This window comes from Scomber japonicus, chromosome 9 (assembly GCF_027409825.1).
Source record: "Scomber japonicus isolate fScoJap1 chromosome 9, fScoJap1.pri, whole genome shotgun sequence".
Taxonomy (NCBI): Eukaryota; Metazoa; Chordata; class Actinopteri; order Scombriformes; family Scombridae; genus Scomber; species Scomber japonicus.
Window position 1 is genome coordinate 22,993,259 of NC_070586.1, and position 21,819 is coordinate 23,015,077.

At 40.7% G+C, this 21,819-nt stretch overlaps 1 protein-coding gene across 1 annotated transcript; it reads left to right on the forward strand.

Annotated features, from left to right (window-relative positions):
* Positions 1-1,982: 1,982 nt before the first annotated feature.
* On the forward strand, positions 1,983-21,813 carry serinc5 (serine incorporator 5). The gene is made up of 12 exons (XM_053326085.1): positions 1,983-2,156; positions 9,853-10,020; positions 14,105-14,283; positions 14,609-14,691; positions 15,063-15,156; positions 15,863-16,074; positions 16,387-16,479; positions 17,216-17,342; positions 17,841-17,910; positions 18,132-18,168; positions 18,660-18,804; positions 20,047-21,813. Exons 1-12 carry the CDS (start codon positions 2,130-2,132, stop codon positions 20,189-20,191), a joined length of 1,380 nt encoding a protein of 459 aa, XP_053182060.1. The 5' UTR covers positions 1,983-2,129; the 3' UTR covers positions 20,192-21,813.
* The last annotated feature ends 6 nt before the right edge of the window (positions 21,814-21,819 follow it).

Below are 21,819 nucleotides of genomic sequence, written 5' to 3' on the forward strand. Positions count from 1 at the left end.
AATAAATGGTACAAATACATATGCTTGGAAAATCATTATTCTGTAACTCACTGTGAAACTTTATTGAATTGTTGTTGATTTATTAATACATTTGTCCTCAGTAAGAGTAAGGTATGATTGTCAGGACTGAAATGTTCTGACCAATTCAATAATACACATATTGACGCCCATGTAGATCACACAATACAGTGACATAGTGTACTTATTCACCTGTTGAATGGGTGTGGACAGAAATATACTAGTGGTTTATTTATTCTTCATGTTGGAGAGAGAGAGAGAGAGAGATTGTGTGTGTGTGGCATAAGCTCTGGCTCCGGGGCAGACAGGGAGACGCTAGGCTTGACACTGTCATGCAACTGTGTACCACCAGTCAAATCTTTCCATCCCTGTCCTTCCTCTTCAACATTATTGTGATCCAACACAGTCTGACAAGTCACAGGCCTGATGCTCTAGCAAGCGATCTGTTGCCCTTTTGGTTTCCTGTCAAACAAGATCAGATTAGTTAAAGGGAAGAGAAGAGAGTATGTCAGTGCTGGAAAATTCAATCAAATCTATTTCTTGTTCTGTGACAAAAGCCAGTACAGACTTTCTGTTCACTATATACTGGCATCTGCTTCAGTGTTTGTAATGAGCTATTGCTTAAATGCTCAAATGGATTGATTTGACCAAAAAAAGCATAAATGCATAAATTTAACTGACTTGTTTAGTGTGACAACCTTTTCCGATCTGAGCAGAAAGGGTCACAGTTTTGAGGTCATGCCCTCCTAAGTTCAGAAAGAGTCCACACTGTGATTCATGCCTATTTATAAATGGCCACAATACCGTACTGAGAGGGCACACAATGACTTTGTGTGGTGGCAGTGGGTGACTACAGTGCGCGTGTGTATGGGTGACTGGGTCAGATGACAGGTTTGGCAAATACCAGCCAAGTCATAGAGAGCTACAGTAGCAGCCTTATCAGCTCAGGCTCAGTCTTATCAGCTCGGCCTCAAATGTCACTTCACTGCCCAAGAAAGCCACTGGTGGACTCAGCACATACTTGCCCACAGAGTTTATGGGTGATAGTGATGCATGCTCATATGTCTGAATCAGCAAGATAGCCTGTGTGAAGAACTGTAATGAGGTGATTAAGACCTTAGCATGAGTAATACCAAACATAACACAGTTTTATATTATTTACAAAACTATTGGGAATCAGAGTCAATATTTAGGTCTCACTTCTCTGTTTTGGCTTGGATTGGACAGAAATTCATCATATTACATAAACAATCATCTTTTGTAATTGTTGGCATCATTATAGCTTCCTATTTATGCCCCCCCCCCCCCCCCCCCCCCAAAACAGTGAGTGACCAGCAATTATTAAGTTATGATACTTGACCTTAAAGTCATGATAATATTCTTTATAACGTGTTATGAGTATTCTTGTAAAGAATTGCTATGAATATCTATGATTGCTTATAACTATAATTATACAGTGGGTAAGACAGTGCAAGTAAGACTAGGTTAAAATCTAAATATTTAATTATATTATTAATATATATCATATTTTTTAACCAAATACCTCATCATTGGTAATGTGGATATAATTATTAAGTGGGTAAAAGCAAATACTAAGACAGCCAGATCAGTCTGGTAAATTTAGAAAACTACACCCCTTCACTGTAGCCTAATGCATAGCTACTTTAAAACCACGAAAAGACAATGCTGATATAATATCCTAAATCTAAAACAATAACTAGTCTCATATTAAGATATCAATAGAATATCGATATATTTTCCTGTCCTACAAGTGTGATTATAATACATTAGAAAGTATAATTGTCCATTTGGTTTCAACTAGCTTAGTTCCTAAAGCTCTCTCGTACTGTGTTTCATTTGGCTTTCTATCGGTGATGTACACGGTGGGAGGAGAGACAGGGAGGAAGAAAGAAAGGAGGGAGGGAGGGAGGAGAGCCAGCGGCGGCAGGCAGCAGGCAGCAGGCAGCGAGGACGGAGCAGCTGAGGGAGAACAGGCACGTCGTTACCCGTGAGGTGGTGATTATTTCATGTGGAAGAAGAAAATAACGACCGATAGAAGCAGCTAGCTCGTCTTCCTCTGAAGCTGGTTTTATTTATTGTCTCCTGGCAGGATGTGTACTCCGTGTTGTATCTCGCAGGTGAGTAAAAAAAAACAAAACACTTGGACTTACTCCCATTGTTTTTGTTTAAAAAACGTTATGCTAGCCCCTGTCTTGTTTCAGTGTTGTTAACGGCTGGTATGAACATCTACAGCGCGGCACCGTCAGCGATTTTTGTGTCGTGATTATAGCCGAGCCCGTGGTCAGTTTACTGTAATTAAACAATAAAAAAAACACCCCGCTATTTCCTCTCTGGGCTGATTGAATAACTTCCCCGTAACGTTTCAGTCATTTGAAGACAAAGCGAGGTGAAGCTCAGCGAGGAGGAGTCATATTAGCAACCTGCTATCAAAAGTAACGCCATCATTGTGAGTGGCTTTACAGATGTTGGCTACAAACAGTGAAATACTGTATAGGTTAACCTGTCTGCATAACCCAGACAATGATAAATACGTCCTCAATGTGGTCAGCAGTGTTTGCACAGTGTTTCAACCACAAAGTTTAAAGACGTGTAACTCTCAGCTTCTAAAATTCAAGCCAGGTTTCTAGGTTACGGCTGTAGCAGACACAACCCGACCTCAGGATTATATCATAATTATAACCACAACATGTAACCAAGTAATAATTAGAAAGACAGACTTCAGTGCGTTTATTGTAATGATTTATGTATAGCCTCTACAGTATCTCCTTAGAAATATTATTTATGGCTAATTTGTTATGTTTGTGAATCATTTTGAGGCCATGTCTCAAATCCACAGAAAGGGACAGATTGTGGCATATTTCAAAATAAACTCATATGGCCTAGTCTGTTGTTGTTTCTGAATTGCTTGAGAAAACCTAGTAATATTTTACAATTGCAGAATTACTTAAAAAGGAAGACAGCTAGAGGTTTAGTTGGGGGAAAAAATCAATATACTCTAACTGAAATAATTTGTTTTTTTTTAGGGTTTTGAATAGTTTCAGGTTATTCCTGAAGTTTGAAAGGCTTTTCCTCAGTGTTGAGTGTCTTTTTCTCAGCTAACAGATTGTTTTTGACCACAGGGTCACTGCTGCTGGGCTGGTCTGGCCGGGAATTTAATTACACAGACGCATCGCTCATCTAAAGAAAGCTGGCTTCTATTTCCTGTTCTTTTCAAAGACAGAGAATAATGGAAACCTGGAAGGATTAAGAGAAAATGAAGGGGACAAACAATAAAATCAGATTTGTGTTGCTGTGCTGGTGGTGTGCTAATCCTTGTAACAGACACCCCATTTAGTTTGTTTCTGTTATCTCTATTTATATGTGTTCTTGTAATTAACTTTGTGTATGTGCTCCTCTTGAGGTTTAGAGTAGCCCAAATTGATGTGTGGTCTTTTAATTTCCTCCTTGGCTTGGAGGTGGACAGTAAGGACCGGTGGGTATTATTTGGGTTTGATTTGGAGAGAGGAGTGGGCACGCTGTGGGAGCAACTCACTTGTAATTTCTCAGTGGGATCAGGGATGTATGCCATGTTGCGATAGCATAGGGAGTAGGCTTTAGTTCAATGTTGAGTTTGGTCCAAAGCGCTGCAAGTGTTGGCTGTGAGTGTGGGACAGGACTGAAACCATGCTGGTGTCTGTAAGCAGCACCGCCATGGCACAGACAATTTTGGCAGGGGACAAGTCAGGAGGACCTGAGGGATGCTAGAGACTGTCACTCAGAAACCATCTTTCCTGGTTAAATATCCTTGAGTAAGACATCAAGCAAAAAGCACAGCAAAAAGAGTTTCTTCCAACTCTGAGCACATGCAGCAAGGTGCAGCTTCAAATCAAGTCCACCCAGGAACATGTTGCTCAGCCTCCTCCACAACTTAATGCATTACTCCACATTTTTGGCTGTTTCACCATCATCAGGGAAGGGCAAGATACTCAAAGAATGTTGATGAGAAATTGAGGAATGAGGAATTGGTGGTCAGTGTAATAGTATCCATCCAATTTTTGTTACTTGGACTATTTTGTGAGATTTCCCAACACTCCTTACAGTGTTAGCCTCAGGTTAAGTGCAATGCTGCATTTCTCGCGGGAAGATTTCTCACCGTTCCAGTGTGTTGACAGCTGCTGTAATGTCACAGTGTGGCAGGTGTTGATGAGCTGTAAAATCACTTAACTTGAAAAACTACAGCCTAAATCAACATTTGGGTCACACAAAACATTTGTATCAACACCTTCCACAACTTTTAGGGTGGTTGGAATGGTATGGGTCAGTCATACAATAAGAATTATGGTCCAACGGTGTCTGTGTGAGAAACGTCTGCTATTTTCAGCTTCCCCTCAGGAATTTTGCTGTGGTCAGCAGCAGCAGCAGCAGCAGGAGTTTGTTTTTGCACAGGGACATCATTGGCAGTGTCTCGTCTCTTTTGTCCCCCTCTCTGAACTGTCATACAGCAGAATGTCTTCCTCAGCCTCCTTCTTTTTGCTTGTCTTGTCTTGTGTAATTGATTTTTTATTAAGTCAGGAAGGTGCTGATGTAAGAGTGTGAAATGTGAGCTTACTCTTTGCAAGGTGCCATTAGTATCAGTTGATAATGGCTGTTGCTAGGAAGACTGTGCAATTTTGCACAACTGAAGCCTCAGACAATAAACAATGTCTTCCTTTTGGGAAGTGAAACAATCAGGACTTTTGGCACAGCATGACGTCAGATTTTTCCCGTACCTGCTGATCTGATACTGCTTTTTGTTTTGACTGTCTACGGGTCCGTTTCTGTTTGGTCTATTTCTGTGGGATTCTTTTTGTTTTTGTACATACTCTTTACAATCTCCATGGGATTGTTTCATTTCTGTCCTCTGTTTTTCGGCTCTTCACTGTACCTCAGTTCTTCGTCTTTTTTTTTTTTCAATAGGACTTAAGTCTCTCTCTGTTGGTTGTAGCTAGGGGCTGTGTTTGCCAAGCGAGAGGCAAAGACCTCCCATTGTGTATAGGAAACAGAGCAGTGATACATTTTTGCAGTGTGTATACAGCTGCCTAGCTATATAGACAATAGTAGAGCTGTCAGTCACAATATAAGGGGAAATGGAGTAGGTCTCGGTTGAGATTCCAGGCCAACTTAACGTATGCTTGTTGGTGAGAGACTGCCTCATATCTTATTGTCTCAGTTTTTTCGTTTTGCCTTTCCTGCCTTTTTTTTTTTTAAATGTTCCCCTCTCTGCTAGTTTCTGCTCACCCAGTTTAACACAAAGCATTGTTGTAATTTGAGCTAAGAGGGTGTGTCTATTCTTTCTGTGTTTTTAAAGCAGCCATTTAATGCATATGTGAATGGCTCAATGTACCAAAATAAAGAAGGCCAGCTCTTAAAGATGAAAAAAGTAGAAGGATTTGAATCAATCTGAGATTCAAACAGCCACTGATGCTGCAATTTTTTTTTTTTTTTTTTTTGCCACATTCTTCAGTCAAGTTGTTTCGACACAGCTCATCTCAGTCATGAGTCATGTCTCTTTGTGTGGTTATGTTGATGGAAAACTGCTTGTTGTACATCTGCTGTTACTTGTTTTCCACTACTGATAACATGAAGTCAACATCTCACTTTTTTTTCTTTTTGGATTCCTCTCCCAGATTTGGTGCAATGTCAACATCCTCATTTTCCATGTTGATAATTGATACCTCTGATTAATTTGCTGTTGGTGGAAAAAAAAACTCTTCCCCCCTCTTGAGTTTCCTTTGCTGTGCTTGCTTACCGTGATATAGTGGATGACCTATTTTTGAAATAGGTCCTGTTTGTATTGCGTAAGTACTTGTGTCTGTGTGGCTACATACTCCAGAGTTTACCCCCGCTTGCTTGATTTAAACAGTTTCCTGTTTGCTAAATGCTGCAATTCTTTTCATCACTGCTTAATGATGATTAATTATCATCAGTGCACTGAGAAATTGCTCACAGTCTACTAACAGATGTAGTCTTATTGTGCTTGTCTACATTCACGTCTTCATTGCATTTGTTGATCTGGCATCCAGCTACTAGTCAGAGTCCAGTCATCGCAGCCTGTTGAACGAGCCAAGGTCATACAGACAAATTCTGTCAACCACTTGCATCATTTAAGTGTCGTTTGGGTTAATTTCCTGAGGGTATTCATGCTGGTCTGTCCTGTCCGTCCTCTCCTCATAAACCTGATTCCTCTGTGTGTGTGTGTGTGTGTGTGTGTGTGTGTGTGTGTGTGTGTGTGTGTGTGTGCTTTGTATAAGGGAGAGGAATATCGTCTTTCTCCTGACCCCTAGAACAGCTGGAGGTTAGATGAGTGCTGAGAGTGTGTGACAGAGGGTAAAGGGTATGCTGAAGAGAACAAAGACAGCGTGAAGAGGAGAACATAAGAGGAGAAGAAAAAGACGAGATGACGACAATAAGCTTCACAATAACAGGGTGGGGGAGGATAAAGGAAATGAGATGAAGAGAGTAAAACAGAGCTTCAGGCTGAGAGACAAAAAGGCGACTCTCCGTCTCTCCGGAGTCCCACAATCACTCTGTAGTTATACTTTGTGCCCACAGTGGAAGGTTGAGGGAGACTCGGCTTAAATTAAGTCTGGTAAAGATAGACCAGGCCAGCAGCTAAAGCGCCCCATTTGTTGTAGTACAGGACGGCCTTGTGAGTATGACAAGCTAGTGGGGGGTTGCTGCTGATATTGAAGTAGGGGTGTACGCTGCAGACACGCTGACCACCTGTCGACATGCTGGTGGGGCAATGGAGGAGGGGGGCCCTGAAGTGGGTAGGGTCAGCGTTGGTTACCATGGATACTCTTTTTGTATCTGTGTGTGGTGGAATTCCTCTCGCCTTTCCCCTCTCCTGGCTTGGACTCCCTCCCTCTATCCGCGCTGCAGAGTTTGCTGTGGGCCCCCTCGCTGTGTGCAGTGCGCTGGTGAAACACCCCCTAACTAATGAAATCTAAACACCTCACTGCTTAAATCGTCCCGTTTTTCCCTGCTTACTTTCAGTCTGTTGTGGTTAATTACTCGCCCATTGAGTGAGACATGCGGGTGCAGCAGAGACAAAGAGAGACAAAGGCTTATCCTGTTAAGCTTTGTGTGGTTAAATGGAGACTAGGGGCCATACATATAAAACTTGGTTTAGATTCTTGGCTTAAAGTGTGGGTATACACAGAAGCAGGAATATGTATGTTTGCGGTCTTTCAAGCAGAACTTCAATCATCCTTCATACTCAGTGTCACATGGCATCTCAAGTACTTAAAGTACTGGTAAATTGTGTTCACATCCTAAATTAGCTTAATGCCCACTCCCACAATTATCCATGAGAGGATTAACACATCCCTGTTGAATCTTGACTGACTAAATGGGTCTCATTTTGTGTTTATTTTGGCTCAAGAAATCTCTGGCGGCATCAAAGGAGTCTTATGTTGCTGCCTGCAATTGTTAGCCAGATAACTCATGAGTAGGACAAATTCAAGATCTGATCTATTTTTACACCGCTCTTATGTCTGCACTACTGTATTGCATAAAGACACTGGACGTGAACCTTGTATGTTGACCTATTTACTCATGCTTGAATTAAAACATCTGACTCATACTGTCAAAAGAGCTTGGACAGATGAAGCATGTCTTCTTAAATATGCTTGGTGCCCCACTGTGTTGATTGCAGATCCAGTAGGATCTGATAGATAGCTATTTTTTTAAAGGTTTATGTCTGAAGTTTAAGTCTAAATATTATGATCTGAATCATAGTCAGTCTGCCCTCTATGAGACAAGGAATAAGAGAGGGAGCTGATTCATGCTTTTACTGACTAAATCCACCCCTGTGTAACAAAAACTTCCAATGCAGCTACTAGAGAGAAAATCAGGTTTGATTTAACATGGGAAAAGCTTGAGGAAAAAAGCAAAACATATATATATTAAGTGGGACATCGAGAAAAGACCAGCAGAGAAACCTCAGGAACCATGTGGGCAGAAAAGGAGCTAGATCCTGACCACGTGCCTGTTTGGATCCACGAGTAAGCAGCATACCACACATTATTGGCATCTGGAGCGGAACGCAACACATCAGACTATGTTGCACACTGGCTTTACGACTTAAGTACACCCTGGCCATGTTACAGACTCCGGCTTTAGACAGACCCTCACAGACAAGGGCTGAGATTACTGTTAAAGTTGAAAGGCAAATTGAGCTGATCTTGCTCGAGTGCATGGGTCCCCCTAATTTAAGATATGTCACTTTTTTGTTGACGTTCAGTGCATTGATGCATCAGGCACAGATCTATGTCATTGGCCCATACACAGCTTTCATAAAGATGTTTCAGTCTACAGTCATGACACCCTTCAATTGATGGGTCAGCAGTTGTTGGCAAGTAATTGACCGTCTTCCTGTAGTTGTTATGTGTAATGCCCAAATGACAGTTCTGTATTAAGAGACACGTTTTCACAGCTCAGAAATTACTCAAAGCTATGATCAGAATAGCCATGGCATGTAACCCGCACTAGCACATTTCCTTTATTATTACCAACATTTGTGTCAGAAAGCATATTTAAAGATATGGTGCGTGTAAGCCCACCACCAGTGGAGGACCATCTGAACTCCCCAGTGTGCTCCACACCTCAACCGTAGACCACAACACAGAGGTTCACCTCTCACTCCAGCTGTGTGCTCTGCAGGCTGAGGGGTAAGAGTCTTACACAAGCAGGGTGGAGTGGCAACAGGCAGATGTTATACTATATAATTATAGAGCCTCCTCTTCCCCAAATAGAATACAGGGCCTGTCTTTTTGAAACCGTCCTCCTATATGAGGGCCTGTCAGAAGAAACAGAGTAGGTCTGTGTAGGACTTTGTGTGTGCATGTGTGTGTGTGTGTTTTCGGACAAGAGACTTCACTGTCTATATTGACCAAGAGTTGCTGCTGTGAAGGAGAAGGAGGGATTTGTCCGTTGTGATAAAAGCCATGAATGGGCAAAGAGACAGTCAGGCTTGTATTTTCCAACCTGCAGTAAGTAGTGTGGGATTGTGAAAGCTGTGTTTTCTCACAGAACTGGGGTGTTCTGACAGTCCCTGTCTCTTAGATACTGTAACATTAAACATTCAGAATGAAAGACATAGTCTCATAAAGATGAGACATGTTAAGACACCATCTTAAGGTGTCTTTAGTTTATCACTTTTGGCTTTTAAGGTTTAACCAATGTAGTCTTCAACGACTGCAACTTATATGCACCCTGCTCATATTGCATGTCTTTTCCATCCTGCAGGTCCCTCCTCTGTTGCTCTTCTCCCTTCATGTCTTGTTTAAACTCTTTTCTATCCTCTGTATAACCTCCAGTGTTTGAGTAGTTTGTCCTCAAAGCTGTAGTTCAAATCAACTTTCAAATTTCTGTTCTCTCTTGAAATTTCAGTAAAAGGACCATGTGATGTTTTTTCTCTTTAATACCATTTTTAAATGTTTGGTCCACTGCTCTCTTTCTCTCTATTTTCACTATTAGAAAATATTGTCATTGCTTTAAGTGAATGTTTAATTTCAAACAAATGCATGTTAGTCTTTTAATACTATGATGATCTTGGGGAACTCTCTTTTGTCTTATTCCCTTTCTTTCAGGAAGGTGAAAGTGCAGGCTCTGCAGTTTACAGGGATAATTGTGAATAAGCACTTAAATTCTGTCCCTCCCTTACCCAAATACCCCTGCATACATTATGTTCCTATCAATTGGCTTACAACAGTGTGGACAATCCAGAAACTGATATGGTAATGTTTTCTCCACCTCTCCCTCTTCTCTCCATTGTTCTCTATGTGTGTGTAGCTGGCCTGCTGCTGTGGCTCAGCGGCCTGCTCGTGCTGCTGCAACTGCTGCCCTAAGATCAAACAGTCCACAGGGACCCGATTCATGTACGCCCTCTACTTCCTGCTGGTTACCGTCATCTGTGTCATTATGATGTCCCCGACAGTGGAGCAGGAGTTAAGAGACCATGTGAGTACACAAATCACACAGCGTAATGTATCAACCCTCCAAAATACACACATGTATGCACACATTAAAATAAATAGTGACAGTGTGAGAATACTGTGCAATATAAAGACCTTGAGTTTTTCAGCAGAAATACAAATGATATACAATTTTACAGAAACAAGTTATCTTGCTTACTGATAGATAAAAGTTGAGGTACATCACAAAAGTTCCAAAAAAGCAGGATGGGTCAGGATAGGCCGAGTGCCTATCTCCCACTCATGGTTAAGATAAAGAAGGAAGGACAGTGCACACAAACTACACAGTGAGTCCTCTCGAGGTCCAGAGTGCTGGGCTTGCTACAAATGTTTCCCCTAGCAACATTATACTTTTTTTAATCACTTCAGCCATAAACACACATGATTCACGTCCTGCTGTGTGTGTGTGTGTGTGTGTGTGTGTGTGTGTGTGTGTGTGTGTGTGTGTGTGTGTGTGTGTGTGTGTGTGTGTGTGTGTGTGTGTGTGTGTGTGTGTGTGTGTGTGTGTGTGTGTGTGTGTGTGTGTGTATGCGCGTGTACGCTGGTGTGCATGTCATATCTATCCTGTTGTATGTTTAAATTATTTTCCCGGTCTGATTCCAACTTAAATGTCTTAATTCTGTTGTTGGTTTGTGAATAGAAGAGTGGGGTCAGCTCAGAAGTTGGTAACCAAGTCAACAGTAGCCTCAATATTGCGACTGTCGGCCTACCGCTATGTCCCCAGTATCTCCCCAGACTTCACTTGCACAGAAACACATATTGACATGGAGCAGAGCGTATTTGCAGGTTACACGTCATCCATACATATTTTGAGATGGGTTTTATGAAAGATATATACTGTTGCTTTGCTACAGGCAAAGCAGACATACCAATATTTTATCTGGAGATCACATACAGTGGAGGAAATAATTATTTGATCCACTGCTGATTTTTTAAGTTTATCCCCTTACAAAGATATGAACAGTCCATCATTTTTATGGTAGGTTTATTTTACCAGAGAGAGACAGAATATCAACAAAAAAATCCAGAAAAAAAAATTAAATAAAGGTTATAAATTCATTAGTATTTGATCCCCTACCAATCAGCAAGAATTCTGACCCCCACAGACCATGAGGCACTCAAATTAGTCCTGTCCCTTTAGGAAAGTTCTCCTCATCTCAACTCCTTATGTGTATAAAATAAACCTGTCACAGAATCAATCTCTTCCATTCAAACCTCTCCACCACCAAAGAGCTGTCAAAGGATGTCAGGGACAAGATTGTAGACTTGCACAGGGCTGGAATGGGCTACGAGACCGTCAGCAAGAAGCTTTAGGGGAAAGATCTCATCTCGTGGGGTAAAGATGATTCTGAGAAAGGTGAGGGATCAGCCCAGAATTACACAGGAGGATCTTGTTAATGAACTTAAGGGAGCTGGGACCACAGTCACAAAGAAAACCACTGGTAACACACTTCGCCATAATGGATTGAGATCCTGCAATGCCTGCAAGGTCCCCCTGCTCAAGAAGGTACATGTACAGGCACGTCTGAAGTTTGCCAACGAACACCTGAATGATTCAGACAAGGCTTGGGACAATGTGATGTGGTCAGATGAGACCAAAATTGAGCTCTTTGGCATCAACTTGACTCGCCGTGTTTGGAGGCAGAAAAATGCTGAATATGACCCCAAGAACACCATCCTCATTGTCAAACAGGGAGGTGGAAACATTCTGCCTTAGGGCTGTTTTTCTGCTAAGGGTACAGGAAGACTTCATCCCATTGAAGGGCCGATGAATGGGGTCATGTACCGTAGAATCTTGGATGAGAACCTCCTGCCCTCAGCCAGAACACTGAAGATGGTCGTGGATGGGTTTTCCAGCATGACAATGACCCAAAACATACGGCCAGGGCAACAAAGGAGTGGCTCAAGAAGAAGCACATTAAGATCCTGGAGTGGCCTAGCCAGTCTCCGGACCTTAATCCCATAAAAAATCTGTGGAGGGAGCTGAAACTTCGAGTTGCTAAGCCTGAGGATTTGGAGAGTATCCGTAAAGAGGAGTGGACCTAAATCCCTCCTGAGATGTGCGCAAACCTGGTGACCAACTACAAGAAACGTCTGAACTCTGTGCTTGCCAACAAGGGTTTCTCCACCAAGTATTAGTCACGTTTTGCTTGGGGATCAAATACTTATTTCACTCAATCAAATACAAATGAATTTATAACCTTTTATTTAATGTTTTTTTTCTGGATTTGTTTTTAATATTCTGTCTCTCTCTGGTAAAATAAACCTACCATAAAAATGATGGACTGTTCATGTCTTTGTAAGGGGGTAAACTTACAAAATCAGCAGTGGATCAAATAATTATTTCCTCTGCTGTATATATATCTTCACAGTAGTAAGCCATAGTCGAGGAGGCTGAATCTCCAGCTTTTTGTTTATACCCGCCTAGTTAGCATCTGAAGTTCAAAAAAATGCACAGGGGGTCTGCTGCTCTCTCTTATGAGCTTAACAGTTTTTTATTGTTGTTTTTTTCACTTCACAGTGCAGCTTTTATTGTCAAACTGACTCTTTATGTAGTTGTTTCTGAGGAATTCCATCTGGGTGAGTCTGACTGTAAATTCAGACACAAGATGTTAGAGATGATATCCTCATACATGGCCCTCTCATCCCTCTGTCTGCTTATATTAACAGTTGAATCTGAGCTTCAGAAGTCATGCTCCAGTTTCTAGGCACAATACTGTGTGCACAGTACGTCTCAGCAAACACTGGAAGACAAAAGAGGAAATAATGATGTTTCTTTCATTTTCACCCTAAGAAAAAACCTTCAGCAGACTGTTACTATGGCAACGACTGCAAGCTTCTTCTAAAGAATGCGCCATTTGAAGACAGTTATATTTTTCCACCCATCTTTTTTTTTTTTGCTCTTTTCCCCTCTGCCAGTGTCTATAGTACTGTATTAAAACAACTCCCTACTGTGCGTCTCCTTGTGAGAGTGAAACCCTGTAAAAGGCCCATCTAGGCACAAAATGGCCTCTGATAGCCCCACGCAAAGCCTGCTGACTTGCACACAAATGCAAACACGTACACACACACACAAACGCACTGTCACTCACACTGCACAGTGGGAAGTCTCAGCTAAAAGAGCAGCCATTGTGCATATGAGAGCACTGGTCTTTTCTTAAGAGATTTACAGCAGTCTGAAACAGCCAGCCCCTTTCCCTCTTAATCACAGCACCATGGACATGCTAATATGGTCCTCAACATGAGACAAAAGCTCTGAAACGGGCTTTTTACTCTACGTACTGATCTGGCTGTGGACTGTGCTACACATTGAGGTGATGACAACTCAATCCACTCGCGTTGTACCATGTGTACAACGTTATAGACCAAAACACTCTTCCAATAAGCAAACCATCTGAAATTAAAGATCTGTATCTCTTTCAAAAATGCACCTCTGTTTAACTTTGACTCATGGCTTCCAGATATATTAGTCTCCATTCTGTGGTTATCAAATTCAAAGGCCATCTCTTCTGTTGGCAGTACGCCACCTAAGCACTTATAATTTTCTGCTGAAGGCCACAGCAAAGTCCTGATCTACTTTACTACATTCAGTTTTGCTCTGTTCTTCTTTATGCAGCTCATTGTAGGCTGAAATAAAAGTGTGGAGCTTTACTTAAGATGAATCTCTCACCATCTCCTGATCTTTTTGTCTTGCTTGTGCACTCTCTGCTCCTCCCAGTCCCCCTCACTTGCTGATAAAAGGCGGTTAATTTATTCATCTATGTCTTTTGTTTGTGTACACTGACAGTTAGTTGTAAGGCTCCTCTAACAGCCTGTTGAGAACAAGGGATGAAAGAGAGCTTCAAGGAGAGAAATAGAGGTTGTTGTCACTGCCTGTTCTCTCTTTCTGCTCATTTAGAGGCGTGACGCTTAGAATAGACACTGTTGGACCTTTTCACTGAGGCCATGTACTACACAAACATGAGCAGAGGTGCTGTTTGGGTGGTGGTGGTGGTGGTGGTGGGGGGGGGTGTTACAACACAGCAATCAGCTAATCAAAGTATTTTGGGTTTGTGAATTTTGTCATTCAGATCCCCTTCTACAGTGAGTTGTGCGAGAAGTTGAATGCAGGGGAGAACTGCAAGACTCTGGTTGGTTACTCTGCCGTCTACAAGGTGTGCTTCGGCATGTCCTGCTTCTTCTTATTCTTCTGTCTCTTCACCATACGCATCAACAACAGCACAGGCTGCAGGGCAGCTGTGCATAACGGGTAAGAGTATAGTTAAAATAAAATAGTCAAATATCTTTTAGACTCTTAAAAGTATCATTTGAAAAGTTAAAACAATCTTAAAGTGAAAAATGTATGGAGGTACCTTCATTCTACGATTAAACATTTTGGATTTGTAACATTGCAGACTGTCTTATAATCTAACATACATTCGTAAACTTGTATCTATTAAAATTCTGATCAAGTCTGGCTGAGACTGTTCTGTCAGTTTGATTTTTGGACTTATTATACTTGTGTGTGTGTGTTTTTTGTTCCACTTTTCTCATGCATGAGCAACTTTTAATATTGTCATTGCTTTCAATATCAGGTTCTGGTTACTGAAGTTCATTGTGCTGGTGGCATGTTGTGCTGGAGGCTTCTTCCTCCCAGAAGAGGAAACCTTTCTGGAAGGTAATGACAGGACACTCAGCACAACACAGATGCAGTGCTGTGATCTTTTCTTTAAAGCCGGTTACATGTTCTATTAGTTCAAGGATCAATGTGTAAGTTGTAGGGGGATCTATTGGCAGAAATGGAATGTTTCTTAAGTAAGTTTTAATAAGTGTATAATCACCCAAAAATTTAAATCGTTATGTCATTATCTGAGAATAATCATGAAGCAGCTAATTACAGCTGTATAAGCCATGGAGCCCCTCTGTCTCACTCAGCCTGATAACAGGCTTTTTTTGTCTTCTCAATGCCCTTATCTTCTGTTTTCTGAGTGAAGCATGCCACCATTTTGATACTTACTAATGATTTTCCTGTCCTTTCCTTTGCAATAGTGTGGCGCTATGTAGGAGTCATTGGCGGATTATTTTTCCTGCTCATCCAGCTCATGCTGTTGGTGGAGTTTGCACACAGATGGAACACAAACTGGTGAGAGCAACATTTCTTCTCTCTGCTCCTGTCCCAGTGTCCAGTTCACTCACGAAAGCAAGGACGGAAATAAGAACAGTGCTGGGGTTTTTATTTGTTATTGAGAAACTGAGGGTGGATGGTATTCTTCTGTGGGGTTATTTAAATGGAAAAAACATTTGGAAAAAGGGAGTAATGTAGCTTTGTGTTTTTGTGAGCGGAGGGGGGCTTGGCAGCAGGCCGGCGCTGTGCAGATTCACAGGATGCATGTGGTTTAGGAGTGCACGGAGTTTCCCCTTTCCTTCTGCCTTACACACACAGACACACAACAGCAGATTGTTTAAGAAACTTTTAATAGTTTGATAACCAATGCAATAAACTTAAACCTCTCAATATGTATTTGTATGTGCACATGAACCCTGTTTCTTTCGTTTAGTAAAACCTTACATGTCCAGACCAAGTAAAACGGATGTGAAAGCACTGAAGTGGCCATAAACCTGTCTGCTCTTCTCCTCGGGGTGCAAGAATAACTCACCAAACATACTGCAATTCTTCCTTTTCTTTGATATTCCTTTTGGCCCAGCTCTCCTGTGTACGCTTTCTTTCTTTCTTTCCTCCAATTCCGTTGAACTTTTTTACTTATTTAATTTGCTTTACCCATGTTCACCTTATGTTTTTGCTTTCTGCTGTCTTCTTTTTCTGTCCCTTTCTGTGTGTCTGTCTACAGGAGTTCAGGAGTGAAGTACAACCGCCTGTGGTATGCAGCTTTGGCCTTCGTGACTCTGGTGCTCTTCAGTTTCGCAGTGGGAGCTGTAGTCTTCATGGGTCTGTTCTATACCCATCCTGAGGCTTGTCTGCTTAACAAGATCTTCCTGGGCATCAATGGCAGCCTCTGTCTTATTGTGTCCCTGCTGGCAATCTCCCCATGCATACAGAAACGTGAGAATCTTTACTTTCAAGCACATTATCTCATTTGACTGTAATGTAAATGAACTTACAGGCTTTTGCATTTAGGTGGTGTTTATAGAAAGATGCATGTTTCATCCACAATCCACAAATAGCAATGCATTTTGAATACAATAAAAAAATGGCATAATGAGATTAGTGTTAAGTTAGAATGTTGGCATTATTACTCATAATATTTGTAAAACATTCAGGCAGCAACTTAGGAATCTCTGCCAGTATATATACATATATATATATACATATATTTTTTTTACATCTATCCTGTTTACCTTTGTGTCCCTACAGTGCAGCCCACATCAGGCCTGTTGCAGCCAGGTGTCATCAGTGTTTACGTCATGTATCTCACTTTCTCTGCTTTCTCCAGCAAACCAAAAGAAAGTGAGTATGAACAAAAACCCAACCTAGAAATCACAGCCACTTTTGCATTTCAGCTGGCATCAATCAGTAAAAAAAAAAGCTCAATACTACTCAAGGCACTAAAAGAGAGACTTTTAAAAAAGAAAGAACACCTCTCACTCAGATTATTTGGATCTTGGTTTATTTGGGTAAATTCATCATTATTATATACTTTACATACAAAAATACATATATATGTACTCAAATTTACAGTTCTATGAAAAGCTGTGGTTTTACACAAAGGGATGAAAACATAACACACAATGAGGCCTTTCTATAATGAGGCATTAAGATGAAAAATTCAAAGCCTCACTGGGAGTTTTAAGATGTAATTCATAAAACAAATTAATCTTCGTGAGTCTGAGGTCTTTGTACATTTACATCTCTACAGCACTCCTGTTTCCACAGTAGTTATCAAGATAATATTCTATGCAAACACACTCTTGTAAAGATAATCTTAGGATAAATATTTAATAGCAGCACACACCTAGTCCCACTCAGTTATACTACATACTGTTCCTTCGTGCTTTTGTACTTACTATATGTTGTACTATCTCTTCATTTTCCCTCCCCCTTGTTCTCTCCCCTCTGCAAACACTGTGCCAAAATACACACCCCCCCCCCCCCCCCAATCTTTTGCAATCCCTCTACTCCTTACAATACTCTCTACTTCTCCTTTCACCCCATCCATCTCTGTCTGTGCATTCTTTCTGTCTAGTGGTGGAGATAGATGGTACAAACACAACAGTGTGTGTGTTTCCCTTCAACTCTGGGTCAGAGAGTGACAAGAAGATTGTCACAGCTCTGGGAACCGTTATCCTGTTTGGCTGCGTCCTCTACTCTTGGTAAAACACACACACACACACACACACACACACCTCACTTCTCCTTTTTCCCTTATCTCAATGTCTACACATTGTAATGTTATCTCTCAAGTGTAATTTTCTTGAATTTAGAGGTAATGCCAAGACTACAATCTAAACTCATTGACTGCATTTCTGTTACTGGTAATGTGAAATAAAAGTAATGTATTTGATGGCAGACTGTAGCAACAGAGACAGGGTAGTTTTGATTGGCTGTGACTCTGGAGAGGCAGTGTGGCTGAGCTAATGGTGTGAGAGACGAGAGCTATGGCTTTTTTGCATTTGTCCACATGTGTTTCCAATCAAGTGGAGGCATCATGTCTCTTATGGTTGTTCCCTTAAGAAGAAGGAATTATACTCTAAAGCAATCTGAAACTGCAGGTCACTGGAAAAAAATACGTAGTAGCGGAATTACAGCCTTTCTCTCCCTCCATCTGTCTTTCTATCTGTTTCTGTTCTCTTTCTCCTCCCTCCCTCTAGCTTGACATCCACTACAAGGCGAAGCTCTGCAGCTCTCAGAGTGTGTAGGAACAGTGAGCCAGAAACTGAGGTAAATGCACAAATATTCAGATCTGACTGTGTGGCTTAATGAAATATGTACATTTTTCAAACAGATTAACAGGACTTGACAGTCCTACTGACCAGGCACTTTCAATTAGACCATCCTTATTAAACAAATTAGGCCCAAGAGACATTAAGTATATATGTCTATTCATTTAAAATATTAAATTCCAGCTGAGTGTAAGCTGTATGTTTTTCTTTACCCTACAGAGAGCTCGCTGCTGTTTCTGTTTTGGAGATGACACTGGTAAGGAAAGTCAAATCATTCTTCTTCAGTATTGCATCTTTTTTTCCCCCATCCTCTCTCCCCCTGCTCTCTCCAGCCTGTTCAGTGTGTATGCATATGTTCCCAGTGGTAGTGTTTGCATACAGAGGAGCTATGCTCATTGCTATTCCTCAGCCAGATTGAGGATGGTGAAAAAGTATTGGTCAGCAAACACAGATGATGTCACTGTTACTAGGAGGTTAGTATGACACAGTGAAGCAGGACAAGCAGGAAAGTGGGATTACGGGCAGGCTTGCACTGCCCCCTGCTGGAAAAATAACAATCAAATGTCAGAAATATAACCAGGATATCAGAGACATATCACCACTTTTACGATACATGTTTTGTTCTGCTTAGATGTGAAATGTAATTTGTAATTTCTGAAGTCATAGTTTTAGACTTTTTCACATATTAAAAGTGCCCATGACCCACATCTGCTTCACATGATTTAATGTGTGCCTTTATTTTTTCAGACGACTATGATGAGGAGAACACTGGTTCAGGCCAGAACGTGATATATGATGAGCGAGAGGGAACCATCTATAGCTATACCTACTTCCACTTTGTCTTCTTCCTGGGTTCCTTGTATGTCATGATGACCGTCACCAATTGGTTCCAGTAAGTGATACTCACTGTGACGTGCTTTCTGATTGTGGTGCAGTGCTTGGGCAATGGGTTTATAGCGTATGTGTATGTACATGAAATACACTAGTCACTGTTGATTTTTGGACTGAGACAATAGCTTGTAGGCAGTGGAGAAAAGAAGTAGAAATGTCGTTTTGGCATCTCTGACCTTCAAACTCCAGACTGCACCTTTTGGTCCTCTGGTAGAGCCAGCTTTATTGGCATTTTGTGTCTTTATATGATGTGATGTTAACAGTGTAGAGGTAGATGAGAACCATGGGGAGAGAGAGTGGGTTATCACAGGCAACAAAGTGTGATTTCTGTGTTAGAGCTCCAGTTGTTGCTATTGGTTAAAAACTCTATTAATAAAGACTATATTCTATTATTATCCATTTCTCAGGATTCGTGTATGGTGTATGTTGGCAGTGACATTGTTAATATTATCATATGTACTAAAATGTCTGTAGTGGCCTCATTCTAAAATAATCTGATTAAGGTTCATGTGATCTTTGTTTTAGGTTGTGTGTATTGTGTAATGAGGCTAAAATCAATATTTTTGTAATAACAGTGGATCAAATGTGGATTGTTTTTTTTACAGCACACACCTTTTTAGTTCTTTGGTTCCCTCTTACTGTTCACCTATGATTGTTTTTGGCAGTAGAATGTTTTCTTGAAGTCCAAGCTCTAAGAACCAACTGTACTCTATCTGGCAGCAATAAAGAACAGACAGACAAAAGTTAGCGACCAGCTAGTGAACGTAGAGCAATTAGCAGCTAAAGAGTCAGACATTTCCCTCAGGAGTTGGTGTAAACAATAACAGAGCTAAAGGGAGGGTGAATATAGGATTTATATTGATCAGGTGACGAGCAGCAAACGTAAATTAATGCCAATGTTGCTCCATATTAGCTGGATGTGGAAATATGCATCAATTTGCTGACATGTTGGCCATATCTTCTCAAAAGGTGACAAAATGTTATCTCATTTTCATAGATTGTTTCTGCTGTCACCACTCGCTGCAGCCTTTAACCTACTATACAAATTTAGGTGTGTTATGCAAGCAGTGCCAATGTAGCCTCAAGCTGCTAGCTTTAGGCAGAGATGATGAGCAGGTGGCTCCCTCTGGAGCCACAAGTCTTTATTCAACCCTTTAAGATTGCTAGGCCATTAGTTGGGGTTGAAAACAAAAACGTGTCCTGCTTTTTTCTCAGTTCTCTGACTATGTGCTTCTTTTTCCAGTTACGACGACCACAAAATCGAGAAGCTATTGGATGGGAGCTGGTCAGTTTTCTGGATCAAAATGGCCTCCTGCTGGGTGTGTCTCATCGTCTACATGTGGACCCTCGTTGCTCCCATGGTCTGCCCCAAGCGCTTTGAGGCCTAGGATACACATCTCTACACTACACTACTCTTATTCCTGGGCTGTGGCCAGGCAGTAGCTTTCAGGCTGAGCCAAGGGACCACCACACACCCCTTTACCTTGAAACACAACCCTAGACTACCCTCAGCGTTTGAAATGGAGGATTATCTGTTGCCTTTTGACGAGTGATTATTTTACTGTGTTTACAATGTTAAGCTGTTAATACCTTGAAGGTAATTTTTTTTCTTATTTTTTTTACTACCACTGACTTCTGGAGTTTTGTATTACTTTATGGTTTGAAATTACATCGTGGGAGTTGTGTCACATTAGAGACTACAGCCTCTAAAGATTCCCTGATAATTTCAGACTTGAAAGTACATTTTGTAAGTATTCCCTGTGTGTGTCTCACTTTTACTCTCAGCCAAACATTTCACTTATGCTCAGTTGGTCCATAAAGTTGTAGCAAAGTTTTGGGACAAATTTATTTCAACTTATAAATTTTACAAGAGAAATTGTATATTAATTTAAGTGTGTCTTCAAGTACTAGAATCATTTTGTGAAGGAATGTGGTGTAAATTGAATTAGATTTGTCCCTGACAATGTTTAAAAACTCATCTCTCAGGCTCTCATGTAAGCTGTATGTGTTTATGCTTTGTTATATTGCGCCTTTTCTAGAAATTTTCTATGCAATAGAACAAACTCTTTTCGATATTATAGACATCCATTGTTGTGAAGCATCCACTTAAGATTTTGTTAATATCAGTGCTCCCTTTGAGCCAAATCTTTTCTTAGAAAAATTCATATAATTTGTACAACATTTCCACTCCCCATCATAGTTGTACAAGGCAGTGCTCTTTAAATCAGCTCGAAGAGCCCAAGTATCACAGATGAGGAAACGTTTGCCAAAGGTAGATATCAGAAAACTACAAACTATTCTAATCAGATTGTTTTGTCTGTTACACAGTAAAGTATATATAAGTATTAGAACGTTATGCACTTGCATGCACACACTGACACATAAATTAGCTGTTTTCTGTACAGTTAAAAGGCCTCTTGCCTTGTCTTTGTTTCATGTGTCAGCTCATAATGGTGGTCAGAAGGTAGCATGTGTGTTTTTATTATTGAGTTATTCAACACTGGCTGTTGAATTTACTACAGAATTAAAATTCACATTAAGACCGTGTTAGGTACCTGTGTAACAGATTTTTTTGTATTGTAAAAAAAAATCTATATTTCAACTGCAAGTCCATCATCTTTCTCACTCATCAATAAATCAATATTTTTTCTGTTGTCTAATTGTATCCTAACATATGTTTTATAATAACTTATATGTACATTTTGGCTAAAGTTGTGTGATCTGTGGACATTTTCATGTTATGCTTTATATACCTTCAAATTTTGTTATTTGAAAAAAAAAATCTGCATTTTAATTATTGGTATGAATGTAGAAATGAAATGGTGCTCTGCAGCTTTGATATCAAACTACAGGGAAAAAAAAACATTAAACACTATCCACTGTGAAGGCTGTATATTAGCATAACCTGCAGGACTACGTTTTGACCAAGTAATGTGTTTGAAATACAGAAATGTGGATGACATGCAGTTGGTTCACATTGTTCACACTCTTTCAATAAAACATCCATTGAACGCCA